General features: G+C 43.1%; 1 protein-coding gene across 3 annotated transcripts in view; it reads right to left on the reverse strand.

Moving 5' to 3' along the window:
* The window catches only part of RNF115 (ring finger protein 115), an 809,324-nt gene that overhangs the window by 118,282 nt on the left and 665,924 nt on the right, over positions 1–25,118 (reverse strand). For all 3 annotated transcript variants that reach the window (XM_069652791.1, XM_069652792.1, XM_069652790.1), the window contains exon 7: positions 10,916–11,009. In XM_069652791.1, coding sequence (XP_069508892.1) covers positions 10,916–11,009 — 94 coding nt within the window. The remainder of the gene's footprint in view (positions 1–10,915; positions 11,010–25,118) is intronic.

A 25,118-nucleotide genomic window follows, 5' to 3' on the forward strand; every position in this document is an offset into this window, starting at 1 on the left:
CCTGGCTGAACCAGATTGATGCGAATATTCAATTTACACTTGAACATTCCAACAACCAAGTCACTTTTCTTGACCTAACCATTGGGCATCAAAATGGCCAGCTTAAATGCAGCCTACACAGAAAATCTAGTGCCAGAATTACATTATTACACTACACAAGTGACCACCCTCAGCACCTCAAGGACAACCTTCCGTACGGGCAGTATCTCCGCGTAAGAAGGAACTGTACTGATATTCATGATTTTAACCAACAAGCGGATGAACTGGATACTAGACTCCGCGAGAGAGGCTATCCCAAAACCCTCATTAAGAGATCTAGGAAACGGGCACGATGCACGGATCGTGCTCTCTTACTCACTACCAAAACACCTCAAACCGAGAGCAACAACATGACTTGTGTTCTTACACACGGCACTTCAGCTTTTCGAATCAAGAAACTTATCCTAAAACATTGGGACATAATTAGGCTGGATCTTCTGGGTGAACCTTTACCTCGGTTTGCTTTTAAAAGGGCTCCCAACATTCGAGACAAACTAATACATTCCAGCTTTAGCAAGAATCAACCTAAAACTTTTCTATGGGACCTGCGTTCAGTCAAGGGCCATTACCCATGTGGCTCATGCAGTGTCTGCCCCTTTACAAGAAAAATGAAAGATTTCAAAATAAATGACCGGGTATGGACTTTTCCTAACCTGACCAATTGCAAAACCAAAAACGTGATTTACTGCATTGAATGTCCGTGCAGACTTCGGCATGTTGGTCAAACCAGCAGAGCAGTGCACATCAGGATTGCGGAACATTGATCACGCATACGATGCAAAGTGGTTACGGCACCCCTGGTTAACCACTACATGACTGCCAATCACTCACCCAATAATGTATTATGGTGGGTATTGGAAACAGTCAAAAATTCCAGTAACATATATAAAAGTCTGTTGGACAGCGAGGCGAGATGGATTTTCCGATTGGGTACTCATGTGCATGGCTTAAATGAGGAATTTATCCCACCTTTATGACGCAGTTATTTATTATACATTTTTTATGATGCAGCCACACCCCCTCATCTTTGACATCTCAGCATCCGACACTTCTAACTGAGATGTACAGGCTTCAGTGTCCTATGAACCGTAGCCTTTCCGGTTTTCAATACGAATTTTGGAAGAACACCAGCTCAAACAGGTGTCCAGTCATTTGGTCAACTGAAAACTGGTCGATGCAATTTGGTCGAAAACCAAATAGTCGAATTTTTTTTTTATTTATATATTTATTTTTCGGGTTTTCGTTTTTTAAAAAAAGGGGTTTTTAGAGAAAAAAGGGGGTTGGGGGGACCCACCCAAAAAATAAAAAAAGGGGTGAAAATAAAAATAAAAAAAAATTCTACCATTTGTCTGGTCGACCAATTTTTTTCGACCAAATGTCTGGTAACCGCTCAAACACAGTTTGTGGCTTTTCCTCATCTCTTTCAGGACCAGTAATGTGTTTGATCCTGTAGGTGCCCATTCATATTCCAGCTAAGCATGACAAACACATAATTATGCAGCCTTTATTGGTTGTAGCTTTTCCTTTATTCTTTCAGGACCCGTTATTCGCTCCATTTCTCAGGTGTCTACTCATATTCCAGCAGAGCATGTTTAATACATTAGGTAGATCACACTTCTTTGGTGCGCATTACATTAGCCATCTTGGCATGACGCGCATTGTTTTCGCTTCATGCTCGTTGCTTTGTCCGGCCGCTTCATGTGCTTCGCACACTGTGAGGCTCCAAGTCCGGTTTCCGTTTCTCATGGCCTTCTTTGCCTAGTTGGGTGTGTCATACACATTGCACATTGTAAGCCAATAGTTACGGAGGTGGGTCAGCCTTGTCAACGTGAGGCTTTCCATATGCCTACGCGTCTCCTCCCCCTCGAGGCGTCACCACGCTGCCAGCCCCGACATAAGCTATTCTGCAGCCGAGGCCTCTCTGCCAGACGCATGCAGGCACTTCCCCTGTCAACATCGGTACAGGCTATAATTCTTTGTCCGTCCGTACTCACGGTAAGCTTCTAAGTCCGTAATGCTTTTTCATTACGATATGATTTCATTTTCACACTAACGGGTTCAATTATCAACTTTCTCTCTGCGCATGCCTTTTCTTTATAAACTCATGCACTTCATGTACGGTTTAACACGATGCATGAAGCTGACGAGCGCTTTTTTATTACGATACTATTTCACTCTATTTCACTTTCATCACTCCAAAGGGGCCATTAATCAACATTGTTCTTGTGCATGCATCCCGTTTTCACTAACTCATGCACCCCTTGTACGTTTGAATATGATGCATGATTTTGATGAGCTCTTCAATACAGATGCTCTTTATTTATTTTTTTAATTCAGCCATTTCAAGTTTTTTAAACCTGACATTAATCATGGGGTTTTCTCTGTTCTGTTTCCTCCGTAAGTTTTTTCTTCGTTGCTTCTGCTTTTCTTGTGCAGATTAGGTATTCATTACCGAATTATCGCCCCTTTATTGGACATTAGTTTGCCAGCGACTTGTGGCAGTTCTTCTTCCTTTGTTCCGAAGTTTGTAATCTAGATACTGGCTTTGATTTTTCGATGTCTGTTGCCGTAATGTGAGAATTCAACAGACCTTCACATTCAGGTACAATTTTTGTAATCCTTTTCTCTTTCCCACTTTTCTGCCTCCAATACTTCCTATGGCAGTTTCTGCAAGCATTTTACATTTATGAGCGCTAATTTATACAATCATTTGACTTCTAGTGATGACTTACCTCAATTCCTGCTGCATCACGCTTCACCCTGAGGTTGAACTTTGCGTCTAGAAATTCTACCCTTGATGAATTCCACCCACATTTATTTTGGGTAAGGTTACTCTCTTAGGTAGACCCTAATCAGTAGTCTGTTTTATTCTACAATTGTTTGGCCTGAGTAGTTAGGGCCCCTATACTTGATATACCCAGGTCATGTGTTTGAGACATACAGCAAGCCATAGTGTCATTTCTGTGTTTTATTTATTATTCTATGTACATATTTATGTGATGGATTGTTTTGTCTGCTTCCCCGTAGGGATTACCATCACTCAGCCCCGAGGAAGGCGGTTCTCTAAAGAGGCCTTACAGGTGGCCCGCCGAAACGTAACAGTGGTCTCATTTTGTTGAAATTTATTTCTTTGTCTGTTTTTCACGACATCATTTTTTGTTCGAGACCTCGACTTCTGCACTAGAACAAAGTAAAATGTTTACGTAGGCAGACCTGTATTATGTATTGCAAATATTTCTGCACAGTTGGCAGAATTGCACTACCAAGAAGTTGTACTTGGTTGTCTTTATGCACTTGTTTTAGGCACATTTAAGCATTTGTTTTAAGCACAAAATTTCAAGCATATGGTGCATTCTTATGGCAAACTAGGACATTGACCAAAAAAAGCTGACTTTTTGTTTTGTCTTCATGCATCCGTTGCAAATACTCCTACCACATTCTTGTTAAAGGTATAGAAGGATGTGCATTGGTTATATGTATTCACTTTTGTGTAATAAAAAATTGTAACACATTTTTATCAATAAGTTGTGTGGGATTTGATTTTGCATTGCTTTATGTCTCTCTTGGACAGTCCGGGAGGTTTCAAGTTAGGATATCCTTTTGTTGGATACTAAGGTAACTAATTTAGTAGCTTTTCTTTGAATTGACTGCTTACAGCTTGTGTACTTTTTGTGTGAAATGATTTGAGACCCCCTCACTATCTGTACCACATTTGGGGCAACCCCCTTTTCATGTTCACTCTTTCCCCCTGAAAGCTGGTCTTTTTGTTGGAGTAATTAAGTTATTTAAACCATACAGGAGAGAGAGTATAATTTTCTCTATGAAGTTTTTCTTGCTCTTGATATTTTTATTTCTACCGCGCCGGAGCCCGCAGGCATCAGGATATTAAGTCAGAGTCCATCTGACCAAGAGTTATGTGAAGTGTTTGCTCCTCGGAAGTCTGTCCTTATAGGCCTAATCGATCTGCCTCTGCTACAGATACTCTGTGTCATACTGCCTTTCCTTTAATGTGTCCCTTTAATACTCTGTTATTTCAGCATCAAATGCCTTTTGGCACCACCATTCCTTCAGTTCCCATTCTGATATCTTTGGAGACGAAGGTTTTGATGATTGGTTTTGGCTCAGAGGTCTTGAGTGACTTAGTTGTGATTATTTCTGGTGCTTGTGGCAGAGAAATTGGTTTTGGTTGCATCATGGGACAGACAGAGAATCGACAGTAACTCAAGTTCAAAACAATGATTCTTTTCAAAGGGTGGGGCAGACTAAAATTAAATTAAAATCAAGCCTACTCCTTTGCTGACCAAGCTCTCTACAACCTACCCGGATACTCCCCCACCACTTCTACCTACCGACAACATGCTGGCGGGCTCTATGCACAACTGCTTTCTTTTCAAGTTTCTTTTCCTAGTCTACTGAGCCATCAATGGTCTTACACCTCAGTACCGGTCTAATTGTATCTCAGTTTCCTCACCATCTTGTTCCCCCCGTACATCATCTGCACTTGGCATCACCATCCTATTCCATCCACTACTCATGCTTTTTCTCCCTACTTGCCCCGCTCCCCTGTCCATAACAATCAAAGCCATCTCAACTGTGGATCACCTCAAAGCTTAGCTTAAACTTCACTTAATTGCTAAAGAGGGAGCCCTTGCCCTCTCTCCAATCCGGACTAACACTACCACCAGTGACACTTCATAATGTAATGTTTAATATTTAATAAATAATATGCTTTAGTTTGAAGCACTTCACCCATTATGTTAGTGTTACCTTTTGTAAGTCACCCGTTTTCTTATATACATTTTGTTTGTTTTGCCCCTGGTATATGTCCTTTTGTTACACCCTCAAATTGGCTCACTACATGCTCTCATCTTCATACTATTGTATAGGTACCCTTCGTGGGAATGGCTTCTGCCATCTGTACATGTGTTGATTGGAATTGACATCTCTGTTCTTCAAATAAATACAAATACAAAAGTCAAGGTGAACTGAACATCACAACTCAGTTAAAATTATGGAACAAATTAAAAATGCAGAATGGCTTCTACTGGGTTTAGGCATGCCTCAGCTTCTCTACCAGGTGAGTTTTGGTGACGGTCCTCGACCAAAGGCTATGGTCTCCTGGGAAGTCCAGAGTATACCTTAATAATTTCAAGGTAGAACTTCAGGGTTGCCTGCACCCTATTACTGGTTTTGAGCTGCAGGTTTCCCAGGATGTTCCTCCTCTTACGAAGGTTTCTCACTTGCTGATTTGGAAAAAAAGCTAAAGCCTTTTTTCCTCGTTATTCAGAGAAGTGCCTGTGACAGGCCTAGAGGTGGTGGCAGGATAAGAGGGAGGCCCAACTGTACTCAACCTGCCTTTGAATAGGATGAACTAAGCCTGGCCTTTCACTCCCCCCATTTGTCAGACGCCTCTCGCTCATCTTCCCCTAGACTTGGAAACCTCTTAGATCAGACTGTGAATGACTCCCTCCTCTTGCTCTTCTATTTACTGCCCTTTCTTTCTCCACCTTTCATCAACTGTTCCCGGGTCTCTTCAAAAGCCTCCTCCTTTGGACCTGTGGGTCCCACATATTTCACCCCTTTGGGCACGTCCCTTTTCCAGAACACAACTCAATGTTCTTGGGTCAACCTCTTCTAGCTTTAGCTCTAGGAGACTAAAATATGTGTTCCTCAGTACCCTCAGACTCCAGAGAGTCAGGTTTTACAAATTCCTAGTTTATGTGTAATACACTATATAGTACTGAGGACCCTAGTATAATAAAGGGTTGAGTGAACCTATTGTGATGGTCCGTTAGATGACAAACCTCAGAACCTAATCTAAATCAGCCAAGTAAAGGTTTTTAGTTTTTATTAAAAAAGGCTAAAACTTGTCTGAACTCCTAAAGCAGGTGGAAGGGTGTTCCAAATGGATAGAGCTCGGTTAGCAAAAGTTGTATCGCCTGCAGTTTTTAAGTTAGTTGGGCTAAAGAGGTGTGCATTTGAGAATTTCAGAGCCCCGATTGGCTGGTAAAGTGAGATCTGATTAGAAGGACAAAATAGTGGAATATCACCTCTTATTTTTCTATTGTCACCCCAAGTGGGGCGGGTATGTCCAGATGTGGGTCCCATGCTTGCTAGGGCTAGAGACCCTAGCTACTCCTCATTGAGGCTGAAACAAGTCTGGGGATGCTTGTGGTCTCGTTTAAGAGATGTGACCTAGCAGTTCTGGCTGGACTGCCCCTTTGGGGGTGAGACCAAGCCTGATTTGCAAATGTCTTTTCCCTTTTGTAATGGCTTGGCAGGCAAAGAACAATGGTCTGGAGGGTTGCCCAGAGCAACGCCAGAGGTTACGATTTATTCAAAACCTTACAGCCATCACCTTTTTTGTTTTGCTAGGGTCTGGAAGCAACATTTGGGAGCTGGGGTGGCAACTTTGAAAAGAATATGCAACTGTTTTGTTAAACAGGGAAGGTTCCAGAAAATACAGGTGGTTGTAGAAAAAGGGAGAGCACCGACCACAATCCTGGCAAGTTTATTTTGCAAAACGAGGAGTTCTTAAATGCATTTCGTACAACCCATATAACAGGCATTACAATAATTTTTTAGAAGATTATTGCTCTTGCTATACAAACCCAGATGGGGCTCATATGGAAATGGGTGATTCTTCCAACATAGATGAATACATCACATGGTGGAATTAATGATATAGTTCATATGGGTTCTCATGGGCAAGAGAGTGTTAAAATAAGACTCCCAGTGTTTGTCTTTGGGGTAGGATTAGCAGACAATTTGCTAATTTAAAAGGGTGCATGATTATTTGAGCAATTACTGGAATTGGCTGAAGTAGAAATAACAGTTAGCTGGCTGTAGGAGCTGTTCAGACTAATACAGTTGGAGTCTATCTAGATCAAGTGTGATTAAGTCATGTAGTGTTTTAGATAGGTATTAAATAATAAAGGAGAATGCAAGATCCCTGTGTGACCCTGCACCTTGCTAGAACGTGGTCGGTAGTAGAATCTGCCAGCATGATACAGGGTGCTACAATCAGAAATACATTTTAAGAACCAGTGTAGTTAGTCAGCTGACATCCTGGCATGCAAGACAAGTCTATCTAAAATTATCTGGTGGTTCATGGTGTCGAATACAGCATAAATATCAAGCAGAACTAGAAAAATGTCTTGATGTTTATTCATATGTTAGACGAGATTATCTCTGATGTCAATCAATGCTAGTTCAGTGCCTTATCATGGACGGACTCCAGAATGACTGACTGTGGAGAGTTTGACAAAATCTTGATGCTAGACCAACTAGTCATTCTAGCATTTTTGGAGAAAACCTTTGGAGCACACGAAGAGGACAGCATAATAGGTCAACTAGGTCCAGTGAAGGCTTCTTCAGGACCGATGTCATCAAAGAAGTTAAGGCATCTGAAAACACCTTCAGGCTATTCCCGTCACCGCTGGATATTCACCTATTCCTCCTACTGCACCTTACACCCCCTTAGAATGACTCTGGTCCCTAAAATGATGGCCCTTATTGTCATCCTGCTATTCTCCAGTCAAATGCTGCTATTTCTCTTCCATCACCTGATATACTTCCAGCTCCTAATACACACCTTCTTTGGGCACCACTATTACCTTATTTGCCCCTGGTATCAATCTGTATACAATGTTTCACTACTCTCTTGGGTCTTTAACTCCAGCTCCCAGGTTCTTGGTTAAGGAGCACCGACAGCACATGTTACAACTCCTTTAACCATCTGGCTCCAAATACACCCTTTGCTCTCCCCTCGCCCCCTGGGTTGGGTGTGTGGCAAGTGTCTACACATGTGTCCTGTAATTAGGCCAGGGTTGGGATTGGTTGCAGCTGCTAGGTGCACCTGACCTCACCCTGGGCTTCAGAGGCCAGACCAAATCTTCATCTGACCAGTCACTGTTTTTAATACATCCTTCTACTTCCTTCACTCTCAAAAGCTACATTTTCAGGACCCATGCCTTCGGTTTCCTCAGAGCGTGAAATATATGCTGTATGCTGAAACAACGCTTGGTAAGCTTTTTAAACCATCTGAACATATAGAGAATGCAGCCTCAGAGTGATTTTGCAACATTTCATCTCCACGAGCAAATGCTCTGCCGGGAAACTATCAATTGATAACTTTTTATAAAACACAGTAAAACCTGCAGTCGCAAAGCCGTGACCTTACAACACTGTATCAAGTGCAGACCCCCACAGCTTATAGAGCATCTCGGTGGGGCTTTGAAGGGACTGCTCTGATAATTTTGGTTTGATTGTAACATTATTGGGACCAATATGACTGATATTGTTTGAATCAAATTGACCCTGGTTAAAGTAAAGCATTTGTTTTTTTACTCTCTAGGACTTGGTGTCTGCCTAGAGAGCTTCAAACCTTTAGTTGGCCGGAGGGGTCCATAAAAGGGGGTTCTGTGACTGTATCCTGCCATGCAATTGGAGCCAAGAAAAGGTGACTAGGATGACCCATAGTTCACTGGCTCGGAGTGGCACCAGGCCCTACACTTGGAACCTAGTGCCATGCAGGGGACTTGTCACAATGCATAAAGTCAACAAATCTGGTCTAGACTCGTCTAGCTCTTTTGTCCTTACCACATGTTTGGAAGCGTTTTTTGCAATGATTATTTAGACATTTCATAGTGTGGCGATCTTCATCCAATGGATTTTACTAGAGCATGTCCTCTCATTTAGGGGTGTCCTGAAAAACAAGGTTATCTAACTATGTAGCATACCAGGAGCAACAATCCAAAACAGCATGGTTTTCTACTGCATCCCAGTTCTTTTGACTATTATCTGCATAGTCGATGGGAACATCTAGATAGAAAAGCACATACATTCTAAAAAGGCCTTTCTGGAATACCCTTCCCCATTGAAACATGAACGACCTCTAAATATGGGGCAGAGTATGAGAAACCATTTTCACATCTCGCAGCAATTTTGCATTAACCTTACAAACCTGGCTGTAAATTTAAAACATGAAAAGGATCTTACCATGGCATGACTAATACATTAAACATTGCTAAAAACAGGGTAGAACAGTGAAGGGCCAAATGTGCAATCGAGCATAATGGGGAAACTACCTGAAGACCTTATTTTCACCCCTTCTGGCACAAGACTGCAACTAGTGAATCTCCACTAGCATGTTTACATAACATTCTCGTTTCCTGCAACCAATTACAAACCTCACTGGAGGATTAATAATTCTTGGTTTATTAAAAGGCACCTTAACTGTGGCGTCTTAACTACTAAATCCCTACTTCACAGTATGCTAGTGTGTGCGAAGGACGCTTGTGGTTTTGCCAGGTCCTCTGAAAGAGGTATATGGTTCACCAATTAGCCTTGCTTGGTTCTATTTCCGTTAACATGTTTTCAATTCACTTACCAATTTACAGCTCATTTTTCCAGTGTAGAAAGAATGTGCTTGTGCTATTAATGGAATTACCTCCTAGACAATTTTCTGGTTATCATTTGTAAAGTGTTACTCATGTTGAAAATTAAGATAATGTGGACTAAAAGTTAAAATAGATTGGAAAAAAGGAGGATTGAAAGACTATTTACCTTGAAAATCAAATAATTTGGAGGAAAACACTAATGCCTTTTATATTATCTTTCAATTCATGCACTAGATCGCAGGAATCAAAATTAGATGTTTGCTGTAGCTGAAATAAACACCTTCTGTGTAACTTTGACGTCCTTGCCCTCCAACCATTCTTTCTATTCCCTAGTGTGGAGACTAACCCTAGACAACGCTGATGGGCCGCTTATCTAGTGTTATAGTATCTACTTGCATAGACCTCTGGACCTGAACAGCTGGTGAACGAGTGAAGCCGCTTACCGCTACAGCTAGCAGAAACTAGGTTTCAGTGGGACGACAAGGAATAGTCTTTTGACTTTAAACTGCTTGCAACACACACAATTGGGGTGCGGTTAAGAGCCAATGCAGAAACTCTACTTTGTTGTTTTCGTGGCAGCACCCTTGAGTGTGCTGTGGCCCTGAGGAAAGTGGTTTAATTACTATACCACTGAAACCGTTGGGCCTGAATAGACATGCTGTATGTTAAGGACCACTGGCAAGGTCCAGGGGTCTACGCAAGTAGATAACATAACACTTGCGAGAGAGAGAGAGAAAAACACTTCAGTAGCACCAACAAGAGAATACATGAATTATATTTCACCTGTAAGGTGCTTAGCACACAATTTGGTTATAAATCAGAGTTGTGCCTTTTATGTGTTCAGAACAAATACCTGTCTCTTATCCATCTCCTAACCATAGATACGCGGCCCATCAGCTTTGTCTAGGGTTAGTCACCACACTAGGGAATAGAAATAATGGTTGGAGGGCAAGGAAGTCAAAGTTACACAGAAAGTTACTTAAAAAAGGTAAAGGAAATGAATCACTAACCTAACAGTATTTTTGTGAAAAACTTTGGGTGCACTGTTGGGGATAAAACCCACTAATAGTCCCTTTAAGTGCGTTTTTGCTGAAATGAACACTACAGAGATAAATATAACTCTTTCAAAGTGACACACAGCGACTGATGCAACATACTAGAAAAGTAATCTCTATAAATGCAAATATAGAAAGTAGAAGTATCTGAACTAGTTTTACATGCAACATTTCTAATAAATGTGTACAATTATAGAGCTTATTTTGGTGGAATTACTCATTACCGTTAAATCATAGGTTATTGGAATACGCAATACAATAATGAGATGGGAAGCTGTGGATTAACAAATTTAATAAACATCTGGGCACATATTCTGAAACCTGCTGAAAACACATTAAACTAAAATACAATAGGCATTCGACTTCGGGAAGTGGGTCCAGAAAAACAGAATGCAATGCAAAGGAGGAATTTTAACATACCAACTTGTTCCGGAGTTACTGTCACGGTTGGAAGTGAGGATATTTTCTCTTTTTCTGCTGGAGGAGGCCCTGTATTTTCCAACTGTCCCAGCAGCTTTAAGAGAGGGGAAAAGTCTGCATGAAGGAACTGTATGCAAATATCAAGATATTAGTAAGGATTTGATGCACTGGCCTTTAACTAGGATCTCGCCCATTTTAATCTTTATGCCTGGCAGGAACTTGCATTTCATACAGACTTCAGAGAAAGAACAAAATGAGCAGGACCAACTATGACAAACACACAAAAGAAATGTACATTAGCGCAACTGTAACGTTGTTAAAGTTAAGCTGTGGCTGATGGCACCCCAATCACCACTTTGATAGTATCTCAGATTCCGAAGTTAGCTACATGACATTTTATTAACCTGGAAAAAGGTAGTTTTGTCATGTATCCAGTGAAACATACAAAGCCTAATCTGATTTTGAATTTCAAACTGACGTTAAGGTGTTTAAAGAGCGCAATGGGGAATGCAAAATTCTAAAAACAGATCATACTGGATCCTCAAAAACAACTTATTTTAAGAGAGCATGCAATCTTAAACATGCTGCTTTGTGGTGCAAGTTTTTCAATGTAATGAGTCCCTTTCATTATGCTTCCAACAATGGTCTGAACAGGAATTTTAAAATGTCCCTACATTTGAGGGAACTACGATGGAGTCTACCTGTCCAAGCTTCCTGCATCCTGTGACTATGGGTCCTCGCTAAATCAAGTCTAGTCAACAAGGAGACGTAGGACCAGTAAGAACTAGAAATAAAGCATAATACTACAAACAATTTCTCTTAAAAGAGAAAACCAGCAGTATCCTGTAAACCAAAGACTGCCCAAATGGATGAGGGCGAAATTCACCCAAATAAGATTGATTCTGCCTCAAAAGAATAACAGGACCATGACATTTATAGAGGCGCACTAATCTCATATTTAACACATTAATGCAAGTAAAAAAGAGACAAGATAACTAACAGAAGGGCAGCCAGAAGAGAGTCTTACAAAACCTGGTCACAGAAACCTGCAGGGCTCTGGCTCCAAGGAGTTTCAGACAAGAGGGACTTAATAATAAAGGTGGCACCTTAATAGTTAGGCTAGTTAAAAGAACATTCCTAGGCTGCAAACTCCAGATACAAGCAACAAACCAGTCCAATTATTTAATAAGACATTGTGTATCATACATTCAGCAGTTGCTGAGACGAGCCAATCCCATAGTAAGGGTCAGGATGTAGATGACAGTGTCTTGAATGCACACAGAAGGAGAGATTTATTTACGTGAACAAAGTTTTTCAAGAGTCCTCCCCAAACTCAAAAGTTATGACTACCTTCCTCAGCATCCTTCTTGGAACATTTTTAATTGTCACAGATGGCCTTAAGAAATTCACAAATTTGATGGATGGCTGAAAGATTTGCATTAACAAATCTCATATCTACGTTATGCAGGGTTTGAGATTGCATGGTAATGTATCTAAAAGGCTAGTTGGTCACTGTCTTCCGCGAGCGTGAGAGAGTGAGCGCGAGAGCAAAAAAGAACCAGAGAGAACGACAGCACGCGCTAGAGAGAACCGCAGAAAGCGTGAGAGAGAACCAGAGAGCGCGAGAGAGAACCACAGAGCGCGAGAGATAACCACAGAGCGAGAGAGAGAGAGAGAGAGAGAGAGAGAACGCGCGTGTGCCAGAGAGAGAACGCACGTGTGCCAGAGAGAGAGAGAACCCGCACCTGCCAGAGTACGCGCGCATGTCAGAGAGAAAGAGAGAGCATGCGCGCATGGCAGAGAGAAAGAGAAAATGCGTGCATGGCAGAGAGAAAGAGTACGTGCGCATGGCAGAGAGAAAGAGAGAGAGAACGCGCGCGTGCCAGAGAGAACGTGCGCGTGCCAGAGAAAGAGAGAGAGAGAGAGAGAGAACGCGCGCATGCCAGAGAGAAAGAGAGCGAGAGAGAACGTGCGCGTGCCAGAAAGAGAGAGAACACGCGTGTGCCAGAAAGAGAGAGAGAGAGAGGGAGAACGCACGCGTGCCAGACAGAGATAGAGAGAGAGAGAATGCGCGCGTGCCAGACAGAGAGAAAGAGAGCGAGAGAGAACGTGCGCGTGCCAGAAAGAGAGAGAACACGCGTGTGCCAGAAAGAGAGAGAGAGAGAGAGAGAGAGAACGCGCGCGTGCCAGAAAGAGAGAGAACGCGCGCGTGCCAGAAAGAGAGAGAGAATGCGCGCGTGTCAGAAAGAGAGAGAGAGAGAGAGAGACAGAGAGAGAGAGAGAGAGAGAGAACGCACGCGTGTCAGAGAGAGAGAGAGAGAATGCGTGCGTGCCAGAGAGAGAGAACGCCCGTGTGCCACAGAGAGAGAGCTCGCGCATGTGCCACAGAGAAAGAGTGCACGCGCGCGTGCCACAGAGAGCACGCGCGCGTGCCACAGAGAGCACGCGCGCGTGTCACAGAGCAAGTCAATGGGCTGTGTTTGTGCTGGTAGAGAGTTTCCCAAATCCCCCTCTGTTTTCCATACTAAAACTAATCTGTGAATACAGGGACACAGGTAAGTATAATCAAAAATTTAGTGGTAGAACAAAACACAGTAAATAGGCCTTAAAAGCTTGCTTTTGCCAAAAACGTGTGTTAACATTTTGTGTGTAGCAAAGGCCGCTGTGGCTGGGGATTTAGTGCAGAGCCTGCAATCCCAGGCCAGCGCTGAGAAACATTCATAATGGTTCATTTTCAAGGTCACAGATTATAACTCACATACTCCAACAACAAGCTATGAATGCATGATCATTTTATATTTCAAAATCACTCATAAAATGTGATTTTCTAATGAAGCCGAAAAGAACCACAGCAATTTCAAATTGCCCTGTAGTACATTTTGCCTGGGAAAAGGGTTAGAGTGCCTTCGATATGCTAAATTTATGTAACAGTGCATCCGTGGCTCAAGGCTCTGACGGTAACACGGTCAGCAGCTCTTCCCATGAAAATCAGGACGAGGCGACCATGCCAATTTATTAAAGTTCTGCTGGTCGTCTCAAATGTTTTAATGACTTACCTTTGTGCTGTGGAAATTGGGGGTGGATTGTGACACCACCACCTGTAATTGAGGGCAGTGCGTGAAGGTTTGTGAACCCAATTATTGATCGCAATGTATGTTTTTCTATAAGGGTTCAAAGTGCGAAGTCCAATCAGCTTTGTGTGGGGAGATTTTTTCATGTCACACGATCATGTATGTTAGTTACTTTGCATTGTATAAAAAAGTCCCGACATTAGCGGTGTTTGACAGCACCATTTCAGGCAGTTGTTCCGCGATCTGTTTGAATTTGCTGTCCCAGCTGCATCTGGGGCCCTGAATATAACTTATTTCTTGCACTGGCGTACACTCCTTTTTTACTACTTTTGTAATTTCTTGGTGATTTTTTGAAGGTGACCCATGACTCACAGGTGTGGTCCCACTCCTAATCCTGGGGCCTTGCACAAAGGGTACTGCAGAGTTGACAGGTTGGATTTTGGAAGCCTCAACCACATATGCACGGTTTGGCATGCCAGAGTGGGACACCCTTAATTTGAGTAAGAGGACATTGAACCCCCACTAATGAGCAGTTCGGAATACCAGTGCAAAAAACCTTGAGTGCTTCAATGTAATCAATGACGAGCACCTTTAAAATGGATAGCTCGAAGTGAACTTTTTCAGGCAATTATTACCGACAGGTTTTCTCTCAAAGAAAAGTACTTTGAGTATTGGCTGGAAAATGGTAGTGAAAAAATAACTAGTAAAGTCAAAAGTAAAGGACAATAAATAACCAGCTGCAAAATGTCTGGCATGTGTAAGAAACCTGAGGGCGTCCTCACACTTACTCCTCATGGGCCCTCATCTGAGGTGGCCAGGGAAAGGCCATCGCTTTTGGATCCTGTCTCGCGGGGTGGAGAAGCCAGGGAGGATCACCTGGGTGGAGGCGCCTTGGGGAGACGGGTACTCCCCTTGCTATTCCAGGGTGAACCCGTAATACCAGAAGCATTTATGGGATATTGTTATTCCTGTCGCCTCTAGCCAGGATAACACCAGAAAATATTATAAACCCAGAAGCCACAGAAGGAGGGTAAAAGAGAGGAGGGTTAATAATGAGACATGGTATCCCCTTTCCCTTTTGAAAACCAACCTAAGTCTTCATGATGGGCTATTGTAAATCATTTTCCAACATTTCCCCTCTTTCAACCCATTATGGTACTGGGATGAGAGCTGCAGACACAGAAGGTTCCCAACAGCGTCCGCGGTGCGAGAGCAGAGCTGCCGGCGAGATCCGAGAAGACAGTCAAATGCAAGCGGGGCTCGCGTGTGAAAGCAAATGTGTCGGCAAACCCATGATCAAGAGCACAGCTGCCCAGAGGAGATGCCAGGGAACTGAGTGTAGTGGGAAGAGCACTCAAACCGGGGAACTCCTGTGGCTGTCCGAGAAAGCCGAATTAGACGCAGAATGAATGGTAAAGCCTTCACCTGCTGAGAGTAGCCCAAAGTAACGGGTTCAAAGGGAAGTACAATGAAAATATAATATGCAAGTGGCAGAGTGAAAAATCACTACTGAATACTGCTCTAAAGGAGGGCTTTGAAGCATAAAAGAAAGAAAGTGTGGAAGATTGCATGAAAGTATGGTGGGGAAGGAACAAAACCACCACAAAGTGAACTATATTTAAAAATACAGTGTGGCAAGGCCAAAGGACTGTCAAAAAGAGAGAACACATTGTGGTAAAGCCAAGAGGCTGACAAATAGAAGCCAAGTGAATGTGAACCTTAACACAGGTACAAATACAGAAGAACCTGTGTGGGCTAGAGTGCCTAGGGTTCCTGGTTGCTCGACCTTTGATGGGTGGACCGTTTGGTCTGACAACTGCAGGGAACCCCCACTTGTGAAAGCAATCTGAGTGATCTGTTAAGAAACCAGAAAGCATAAAGGAGGACTGGAGCGGCTTTTGAATATTGAAAGAGTGCAAAAAAGTACAAGTGAAACTGTCTTGAACTTTTGAGGAACTGTCTTGAACTTGGAGAAGGGAAACCAAAGGTTTTGTGGAACTGACTTGAACTTTGGAAAGGTAATCCCGAGACCTTTGTGGAACAATTTTGAACTCGGGGAAGAGGAGCTGATAAGTAAGCCAGGAGCTGGAAGAAGCTCTGAACTTTCTTTGGAAAACTTTCTTTTATTGCAAACATCCCTACACATTGTTCAGCTTTAATTGTGTGGGCAAGTATAGGTTTTGGAGACAGACTTAAGTTGACCTTTTTGACTCAGACTTTCCTTAGTTTCTTTAGGTAGGGAAATCCCACCTTAGTATAGGGCAAGTTAGGCCTTCAACCATCCTGACATTTGAGTGAATAAAAACATTTGTTTTTGAACTTTGAATCTGTTGTCTGTGCCTTGCTTCATGATGCCTTCACACATGCCATAGCATAACAAGGTTTAACTTTTCTGCAAAATACTATAGGTTCCATGGTAAGCGCTAATGTCCATGTCAGAGAATTTTAGTAGTCAAGCTGTATGAAATTGGGTTGCGATTACATACTTGCTCCTGTGTGTATGGAAGCAGGGACAGATGAAGATAAAAGAGTACAAATGTTTACCTGTATTTTATACTGAAATTAAAGGATTTCTGGGGTTCTAGCGAACCAGCAAGCAAGATGGCCACCTTTAAAGGAGCTCCACTAAGCAGATTGATTCAAATACTTCATTATCCTGGCCATAGGGTGTCATTCCCAGTGCTGGAAATGCACCATTTGCTGCAACCAACCACCTTCTCTCCAGTGGCAGGCTTGGCATTGTTCATTTGAACTCCTGCCCAAAGCAGTAGGAGTTTAGCGGAAAGGTCACAGCCATGCAGGGTGGAATGCCGCTCTCTGCGGCTTCTCCTCCCCCGTGGCTGGGTAATGAGGCTGCAGAAGGGCTTATGGTCGACTTTTTTATGGAATGCCTAAATAGACTGCCAGCTCAGCAGTTCTGTGACTATCAAAGTTGTCTTATGTGACCTTGCCCACTATGCCACTCTGTTTATCACCTCAGTCTTGTTTTCCAACAGGAATGCACAGAGGTATAGCTCTACTACAAGCCTATATTAATCAAACTATTTGGAGCCCTGTTGCACGTGCTCTCTCAATACATGTGTCCCAGTCACTTTATTGTATTTTTACACAGTGGTGCCATCTAGAACATTCCTTATAACAAAGCAAAGTTTATCCAGTATTTCAAATTGAATCCTTGCAACCAACCAATGGAGGACACACAACTAACATGAAGGAACAAGGATCCAGATATTTTACTCCCGACTTTTGGGAGAATTATTCAGGGAGAAAGAACATATTGTTGACTATGGTCATTTTAGGCACATAATACACATTTTAATTTTAGAAAACAGGGATATATTAGTTGCGGCACACTTTATTAACCAGTAATTACCATACATGGCGATTTTCCTTTCTTTTTTAAAATTGTATAGGCCCTTTTCAGATTTGATAACCATACTACAGCTCCTCCACGTGACAGGTTTGATGCCACCTCTGGTCTAAACACCAACACAGTTTTGTAGGCGGCAACAAGACGCAGAGTTCGGTTGCTTTTTTAATGAAAGTATTAGTCTAACTTTGTGGAGTAAAACAGACAGGTATGTTAGATCTGGAGAGCTGGGGAACATGGTATCATGGAGATATCCTACCCCAACACTTGGGGGCCTCTTAGGGGGTACATCACAAAGCCACATCCCAGAAAAGGTAAAACAAATGTGACTACAGTAAAAAAGATTAGATCACCAATCAGGAAAAGGCAAAAAGTTCAGGCACGCTCACCAGAGGAACAGTTTAAAACGTTCATCCTCAGATTGGTGTACATGGGAGAAATCTAGGTAAACCATTTTAGCGGTATTTTACCTCTCACAGATGTAGAGCTCCTATCACCAAACACAGACTAGTTTGCCAGAAACAACACGTTTAAGTCACTTTGTCTGCAGGACGAAGATCATACACCGCAAAAGAGACAACAGCGACCAAAGTAATTTCAGATGATCTTGAGGCCGGCTACACTGGCTAATTGAGGCCTCCCAGTGCTCTCCTGAATATTTGTTCATAGAGACTGTGCCGCAGGCAATGCAGAGGCACTCAGATCAGGCTTAGCAACTATGTTGCAGTTGTGCCTGTACCACACACCCATGAGGCCTGGTCCCAATCTCCAAAGGCAGCTCAATGTTGAAAACACCAGAGTACATAGTCTTTTTTCTGCTGCAGGGCCATGGAAAAGTGGATGAAGGGGGGTGGAGGTAGGGGTTTGGTAAACGTCACCCTGGACTAGCCCCGTTCACCATTAGTTGTTTTTGCCACTATGTGCCTTAATTCTAAAATTCCGTGAGTAAGTTGATGTTGTGAGAAAGGGTTTCCATGTATGCCAGGTCAGCCTGGGACTAATTTGTTAAATGCACAATAAACGTAGGATATTGGCAAACTACAGAAGAACTTGAGGAAATGGTGCATTCTTTACTAATAAGTCAAGGTTTCAATGTGAAAGAGTGTGTTAACAGTAGAAGTGATTTTGCGTGGTAACTTATAACAGGCGTGGCATAATGCCTCCATAAATATTAACTTCTCATCTGGTGTGAGTACAATAGCCAACCTGAGGGATTTTCTGTGGATTTTACTTTTCATCCGTTCTTTATTAAAACTCCCACATGCCTCTATAATTCCTATTTAGTTAATGATTAATTGTGCCTTTAGTGAGTTTACAGAACTCCCCATCCTTTCAAGTAGGGAACGGAAGCCACCAGGGATTGGCTAGTCTGGCTGATGACCGATGTGCCTCCTAGAATGTAGCTGAGGTGGGGTCCAGAATGCTTGCTCCCCCCCAGATACACAGTAAGGCCTTTCTAGGTGAATCGCAGCAGAATACAAGTCCGCAGAACTACATCTCAGGATGCCAGGCAGGAAGAAGTAACCAGAGAGAACCCAGAGCAGCCTGCATACAGATCAAGAACCACAATTTTGCGAATCCAGTGAGTTTGGGAGTTCTGCTACAGACCACAGAAAAGCTCATCAGGTGGGTGGATGAACGCCACCTAGCAGCCATGGACCGCTTATGCGTCCAATGTGGGTAGGACGCCATCAGAGCAGAAAGGGCACGGAACACAGAGCTGCTCTCCGCATGGGAGATAAATCCAAGATGGCTCTGCACACTGTAGGTATGTTTATATCCCTGCACACCCATCTAAATGGTCCTAAATAGATGACATCTATAGAGCAATTCGGAGGCCCCATACGTAATAACCTAACACAGGGTAATAGTTTATAAAGCAATTAGCTCACAGGATCCAAAATTCATTGGCAGAAAAAATATCAGGGGCGGGATACCAGCCAAGCCCCCAGAGAAGTAGGATAAATGAGCAGAGGGAGACACTGCTGGAGGAGGCAGACATGCCTAGCCAAGTTCCCTTGATACAAGAGTAGGTTTTTGGACACCAAAGAGTCGACCAAGCAACTCTGGAGAAGAGCGAAGACACCTTGGCACAAGTTCTGTGAAACCAGAGTGAACATTATCCACGACTTGCATTCTTGATAGAGAAAGGTATTTGGGGAGTGTGATATTTCATTCCCCCATCTAATTTAACTGGAAGGCTGCAGTAAAAGTGTCTCCACCAGCAATCCGAAAGATACCAGGGAAAAACCAGTGGCAGGAGAGTTAATATCAACTAACTACCTGAAAAGTACCCTGCTGGAAGAGAAAATAAATACTCATCTGGAGCTCTAGAAAACCAGATTCTAGAGGGAGCAGTTGTGAAGTCCTGGTGCCTGAGGGACCCATTGTGAAGCAGAGGTTCTAGAGGGATCGGTTGGACAGACAAGCTTCAGGGGGGACCCATTGCGAAACCATGTCAATCCGATGTCCAGAAGGTACCAATTGTGTAACAATGTGTAGCTAAGGTCTAGGAGGAACCCTTCGTGAAATCTCTGTTACGGAAGATCCTGTTGAACTTCCTCCCGGTTCCTCCGACTGTGGTTCATCACTGGGCTGCCGCAGGCTTTGAGACTATTAAAGATGTCTTCGACCAAGGTAATTTTTTTAGAATGGTCTGACTTACCTGAAACCCTACGGTGGAAGTCCGCTCCTTGACTCCAATACTCGGGACTTCGCCTATGCCTGAAAAGGAAATACCCAAACCTCCCCACTATCCCCCCCTGACGACCCTATACTTGCTGCAATTCTAAGTGTTAACGCCTCCCGAGGGAAAGTCTCCAGACTATATAGCCTGCTTCAAGCCAGAGCTGTTTCATCATTTGATAAACTCAAACGGTCATGGGCGGAGGACCTACAAGTCAAAATGGCAGTAGTTGCCCTAGATGTGGATCCAATGAGGCAACTTACATACATATGATTTGGTCCTGCCCGCACCTGGCCCAGTTTTGGGAACAGATCTGCTCCACTATGTCAGATACCCTTGATTATACTGTCACCCCATCCCCACTGCAATGTCTCTTCCATGAACTCCAGGGACTTGGCCGTAATTCTAAAAAATGTGCAGGACTTTGTATGCTCCTCGCAGTGCGATGTATCCGGTTATGCTGGCTCCGGCTGGGGGCACCTACACACACGCAATGGCTCAATGCCGTGACCTGGGCCTCGGACATAGAAGAGGTCTGGTCAGGCCTCTAGCCACCGACGTCCAGCCCAGGAATATTTGGTCCCTGTTTCGTTCTTATATTGCCTCCATTTCAGCCAACTATGATGGTGAATCATCGGATCCTTCATCACTTAGACAAGCTGCTACCTGAACTAGATATGCCAAATCTAGATCTCATATGCATGAACCGGAGGATATGTATTGTCCTTATTCCTGCACTTTCCTACGGTCACAGCAATCCATTGGAAGATGATATATCTGTAATGTTTGTTTATTATGTACTGCTCACTCGCTTGTTGGCATGTCAAGCTTAGTAAATAAAGGTTTAAAAAAAAAAAAAAAAAAAAGGAAGATCCTGTTGTGAAACCTCAGCCCAAGTGGAAGCCCTAAACAAAACACACATGGCTGAGAAGTCTTGCGAGAAAGACAGAACGGTCAAATGGTGAAGAGGGACCGAACCAGATTGAATAATGAAAAAGGGAAAAAGGGCTATTCCTCAGAAGAACACTTCTGGCATGTGTTATTTCTAGGATTAGGGCAGAATCAATGAATAGGTTTAAGCCTTTTCTTTGCGCAATCATTGGAAGAATTTTTATATTTGTTTTAGGAGATATAGGACTCATTAAGCTTAGAGTTTGAATTTGGTTGGCCCATCCCTTGAATCCTTTGGTTGTAGAGGAGGGTGTCTCAAGAAACACAAGGACGGTTTAAGAAGCCAACCTGTATAGTTGTGACCCGGAATATGCATTTATCCAACCCAGAAAACCTAGTCATTGTCACAATGCAAGTGTTGGTTTCACCTGAACTTTTGCGTCATTTACTTGGCCGCAGCACACCCCACAGAAGAGATCTGTTCCTTTGGCTTATTTTTCTAGTACCTAAAAGTGCTAAGATCTCTTTTCTTCCCTCTCCTGAGCGTGTTGGGAAAGTCAGCAAGCTGGTTGTGCGGGGCGCTATGTTTAAGTGCTTCTCATCGGAATAGGAAGGCAGGGGTAGGTGAGGGTGACAGATGCTGTATCTGTAGTCAGTCACTGTTTCTTGTGATCCACTTTTGTTAGCTACACATACATCTTGAGTGCACTGCGTTCCAGATGTCTGCTTTTGTACGAGGCTCCCACCTCAGGATGCAACAGATCCTTCAAAGCCACCTCATATCAAGCAGAACATTAAATCATTGCCCTGGTGGTGTTGACCAGATGCAGTGCAAAACCTGAAGTGTCCCTCAGAGCCTCCAACCAAGATGGACTGGAGGGGACAGGTGGTAAGAGTCCATGGCGCCATTACAGCAAGACTAACCCAAGGTTGCCAAAGTTGGATTGCAATAAGACTTGGGAGTCCTACAGGGATGTTAATTGGGGATGGCAACTGCGACCCCCGACAACTCCTGTGGGACCCCTGCAGAGACAGAGAAACCAAAAGTGAAGAGGGCCCTCAGATGAGACCCCAATTTACATTCATTTCTGTTTTAGGTCAGTCTGACTTCAAAAATAAATTATTTCTCTTATGTTTTAATTTATTTTTGAAGTTAAACTGGCTCAAAAAAGAACCCTGTCCCCCAGCGTCCCACAGGACACAAAAGGCTTGTCTCCCCTGCTCTGCGCATGACAGGAACCACAGCTGGTTCTTTGCATCCGTGGGCATGGGAGATATTTCAAAGTCAGCATGATTATTGGTATCAACCGTCTAGAGTGACATTTAGGTACAGCCAGTCTAGCAATTTCTTACTGCGTCATGGAATAATAGTCTGGGCATCTATAATAAGTATCATAAGTGTTACTAAGTGTCTAGGCTAGCATTTTCCTGCAGCTAGATTAGCAATTTCTTTACTGTGGCTTGACATTTTGTACTGGGCATCTCTGATAAAGCAATCATAAGTGATAATCATGATAAATGCCTGGCTAGACTGGCATTTGGCTGCAGCCAGTCCTTACTGTGGAATTGTATATTTTCCTGGGCAGCTATGATAAAGTAAGCATAAGTATTATAATGTGGTTAGATTGTCATGTTGGTGCTGGCAGTCTAGCTATGTCTTAACGGCATGGCACTTTTTACTGTGCATCATCAAGGCTACAGCAAACATAAGTGTTATACGTGTCTGGCCTACATTGTGCAGCCAGTTTTGACATGCTTTCTTATGATGGCGTTGCTAGTTAAGTGGGTTGAGCGCAGGTCGCAGATTCAAAACCTGGCAAGGCCAACTCAGCCTTTTAATCTTCTGAGGCTGATAAATGAGTACCAACTTCGGTTGGGATGATAATTGTATGTAAATATGAGCTATGTACAGCGCTATGGCGAAAGCGCTACATAAATAACAAATCATCAGCATTAAAGCACTAATGCATCTGTGCACTGAAAGTGACTTGCATCTATTGGATTTTTGGATACTCAAAAAACGCAGCAACTGGCAATGTAGGGGCTCTAATTTTTATATAATGACAATATCCGACATACAGCTATAATTGGCATAATATGCAAGTAACTGGCCATACATTGCTGAAGTGGCATATCTATGGCAGTGCCTGTGCCTATTTGTGTTTTAGTTTATTAAAAACGTTAACACATTTTTAATCATATACTTCACAACTCTTCGTTCATTACAAATGGCAATACATTACTTCAGACACAACATTCTAAAACAAACATTACAGACATTAACTTATTCAACACACTACAATATTCTATATACCCATCAGGGCCTCCCCTTTGCAGCCCCCAAGATTACGTTTTCCACCTATCTGACAAATGACTCCCTTCCCTACTTTATTATGGTGAACTAATTGAGAAAAACATTATCCCCAGACTTGTGCATCATTAAATTATTCACTAAAGCAATGGTCATTGAAAGTATCCATACAAGAGCCTAGCGCACGTGACTTCACTGTTTAAATGCTCTAACCTCCTTATAAACTTTCCCAACCATATTTTCCTTGGCTCTTGGGTTGTGCTACAGCCAATCGGCCAATGATTTTGTGTTTCTGCTTCCGCCAGCATTTTACAGAGCCGGCAATTTCTTTCTTGCAAAGGGATACCTCTTATGGAACACCACCTTTGTAGGGAGCCTATTAAGTTAAGATGAAAGCGCATATAAATGTAATGATATTTCGGCCCTGGGAGTCTCATCACGGAGGACTGCATCTCCTTAGATGTCATCAGGTGTGTGTTAGCTTCATTTGTAGTTTATACAATGACATTCTCTCTACATCTTTCTGCATTTTACAATTTTTATTTTGTTGTACATCTTACCAAGCTTTCCATCAATGTAAGCTTGTCTGAGTCCATTTCAACAAGAATCGGGTCACAGAACTCCTGCAAATTGCTCAGTGCTTTGTCATAATTATTGCTTAAAGATACATTCAAATCTTCAAATAGCAAACCCGATGGTGGAACCAATATTGCCTCGGCCTATGTTATAGTACTGGGTATAACCCCATTATATGACTACCCCATCCATGGCATATGAAGGCAGCTTCCTTTTTAAATAAAATGTTGTTGCTATCTAAAATATTCTCGTCTGCTTCAGTACGTATTTGGTATTTTTTTATTTTTTTTTTTAAGTTAATGTACTTTTTACTCCTGCAAGCCACTTTCGGTAATGTCACCAGGGTTAAGGAGGAACTGATGCAATCCGGGTCAAGTGGCATCACTTTCTCTGGTGTCATCAGGTCTGTGATGTCACTTACGCTACCGCTGACATTTTGGTAGATCGACATCTCCTGGAGTCCCAGAGGTCAGCCGCTGGGGAAAGATGTTGTGCTTGAAGAGTGAAGCGGGAAGGAAGGAAGGGACAATGAAGGTGGAATTGTTGGCAGAGGATACCAGCACTGGTGGGGGCTAGACAGACGAGAAGAGGACCATGGACTGCGGCACCTCAGAGTTGGGCAGAGGCAGCCTAGCACTGCTATCACCAGGGCAGTGAGAGATCCGGAGCGCAGGCTCATCAGGCACTGCTCTGAACGAGCTGCGAAGGAATAGTCGTTGGGGCAGCAGGCCCTCCCTTTCTGCCGGTGCAGACCCACCCAAAATACAGTGTCAATGGACAATTTAATGGGGACCTGAGGCGGTGCTTGCTGCCAGATTACACGTTGCACAGCAGTAGCTTCAGTGACTGATTTTGGCATCCAATAAAGGCCCAAGGAGTGGACTGCTAAGGTACAGAGGGGCTGAATCTCACCTGAGAGGAAACAGAAACCACGGCACAACGAATTACAACCTGGATCTGTAGGACGGGGTTCCCAGCAACAGAGAAAATAATCAACCCTTTGTTGTGGCTCGATTGATCTACAAAGCCTACAATAGCTGATCTTCAAAGACAACATGAAGGGCGGTGGTAAACGCTAAACTAGAGGGATTTGTGAAGGAGGACAACATGGTACCGCCTGCTACCGCCAGACATCCTATGGATACCTCAGAAAAAAAAAAAACTATGGAACCCACTACAACGACCATGTCGAACATGCAAATTAGGGTAATCCTCCAACAATTGAGGGCCTCCTTGGCCATTATGGAACAAAAACGGGATGCTCTAGATAACAAGAAGGAAGCCTCCCATCAGAATTT

Source organism: Ambystoma mexicanum, chromosome 1p, assembly GCF_040938575.1.
Source record: "Ambystoma mexicanum isolate Mex_15411 chromosome 1p, UKY_AmexF1_1, whole genome shotgun sequence".
Classification (NCBI taxonomy): domain Eukaryota; kingdom Metazoa; phylum Chordata; class Amphibia; order Caudata; family Ambystomatidae; genus Ambystoma; species Ambystoma mexicanum.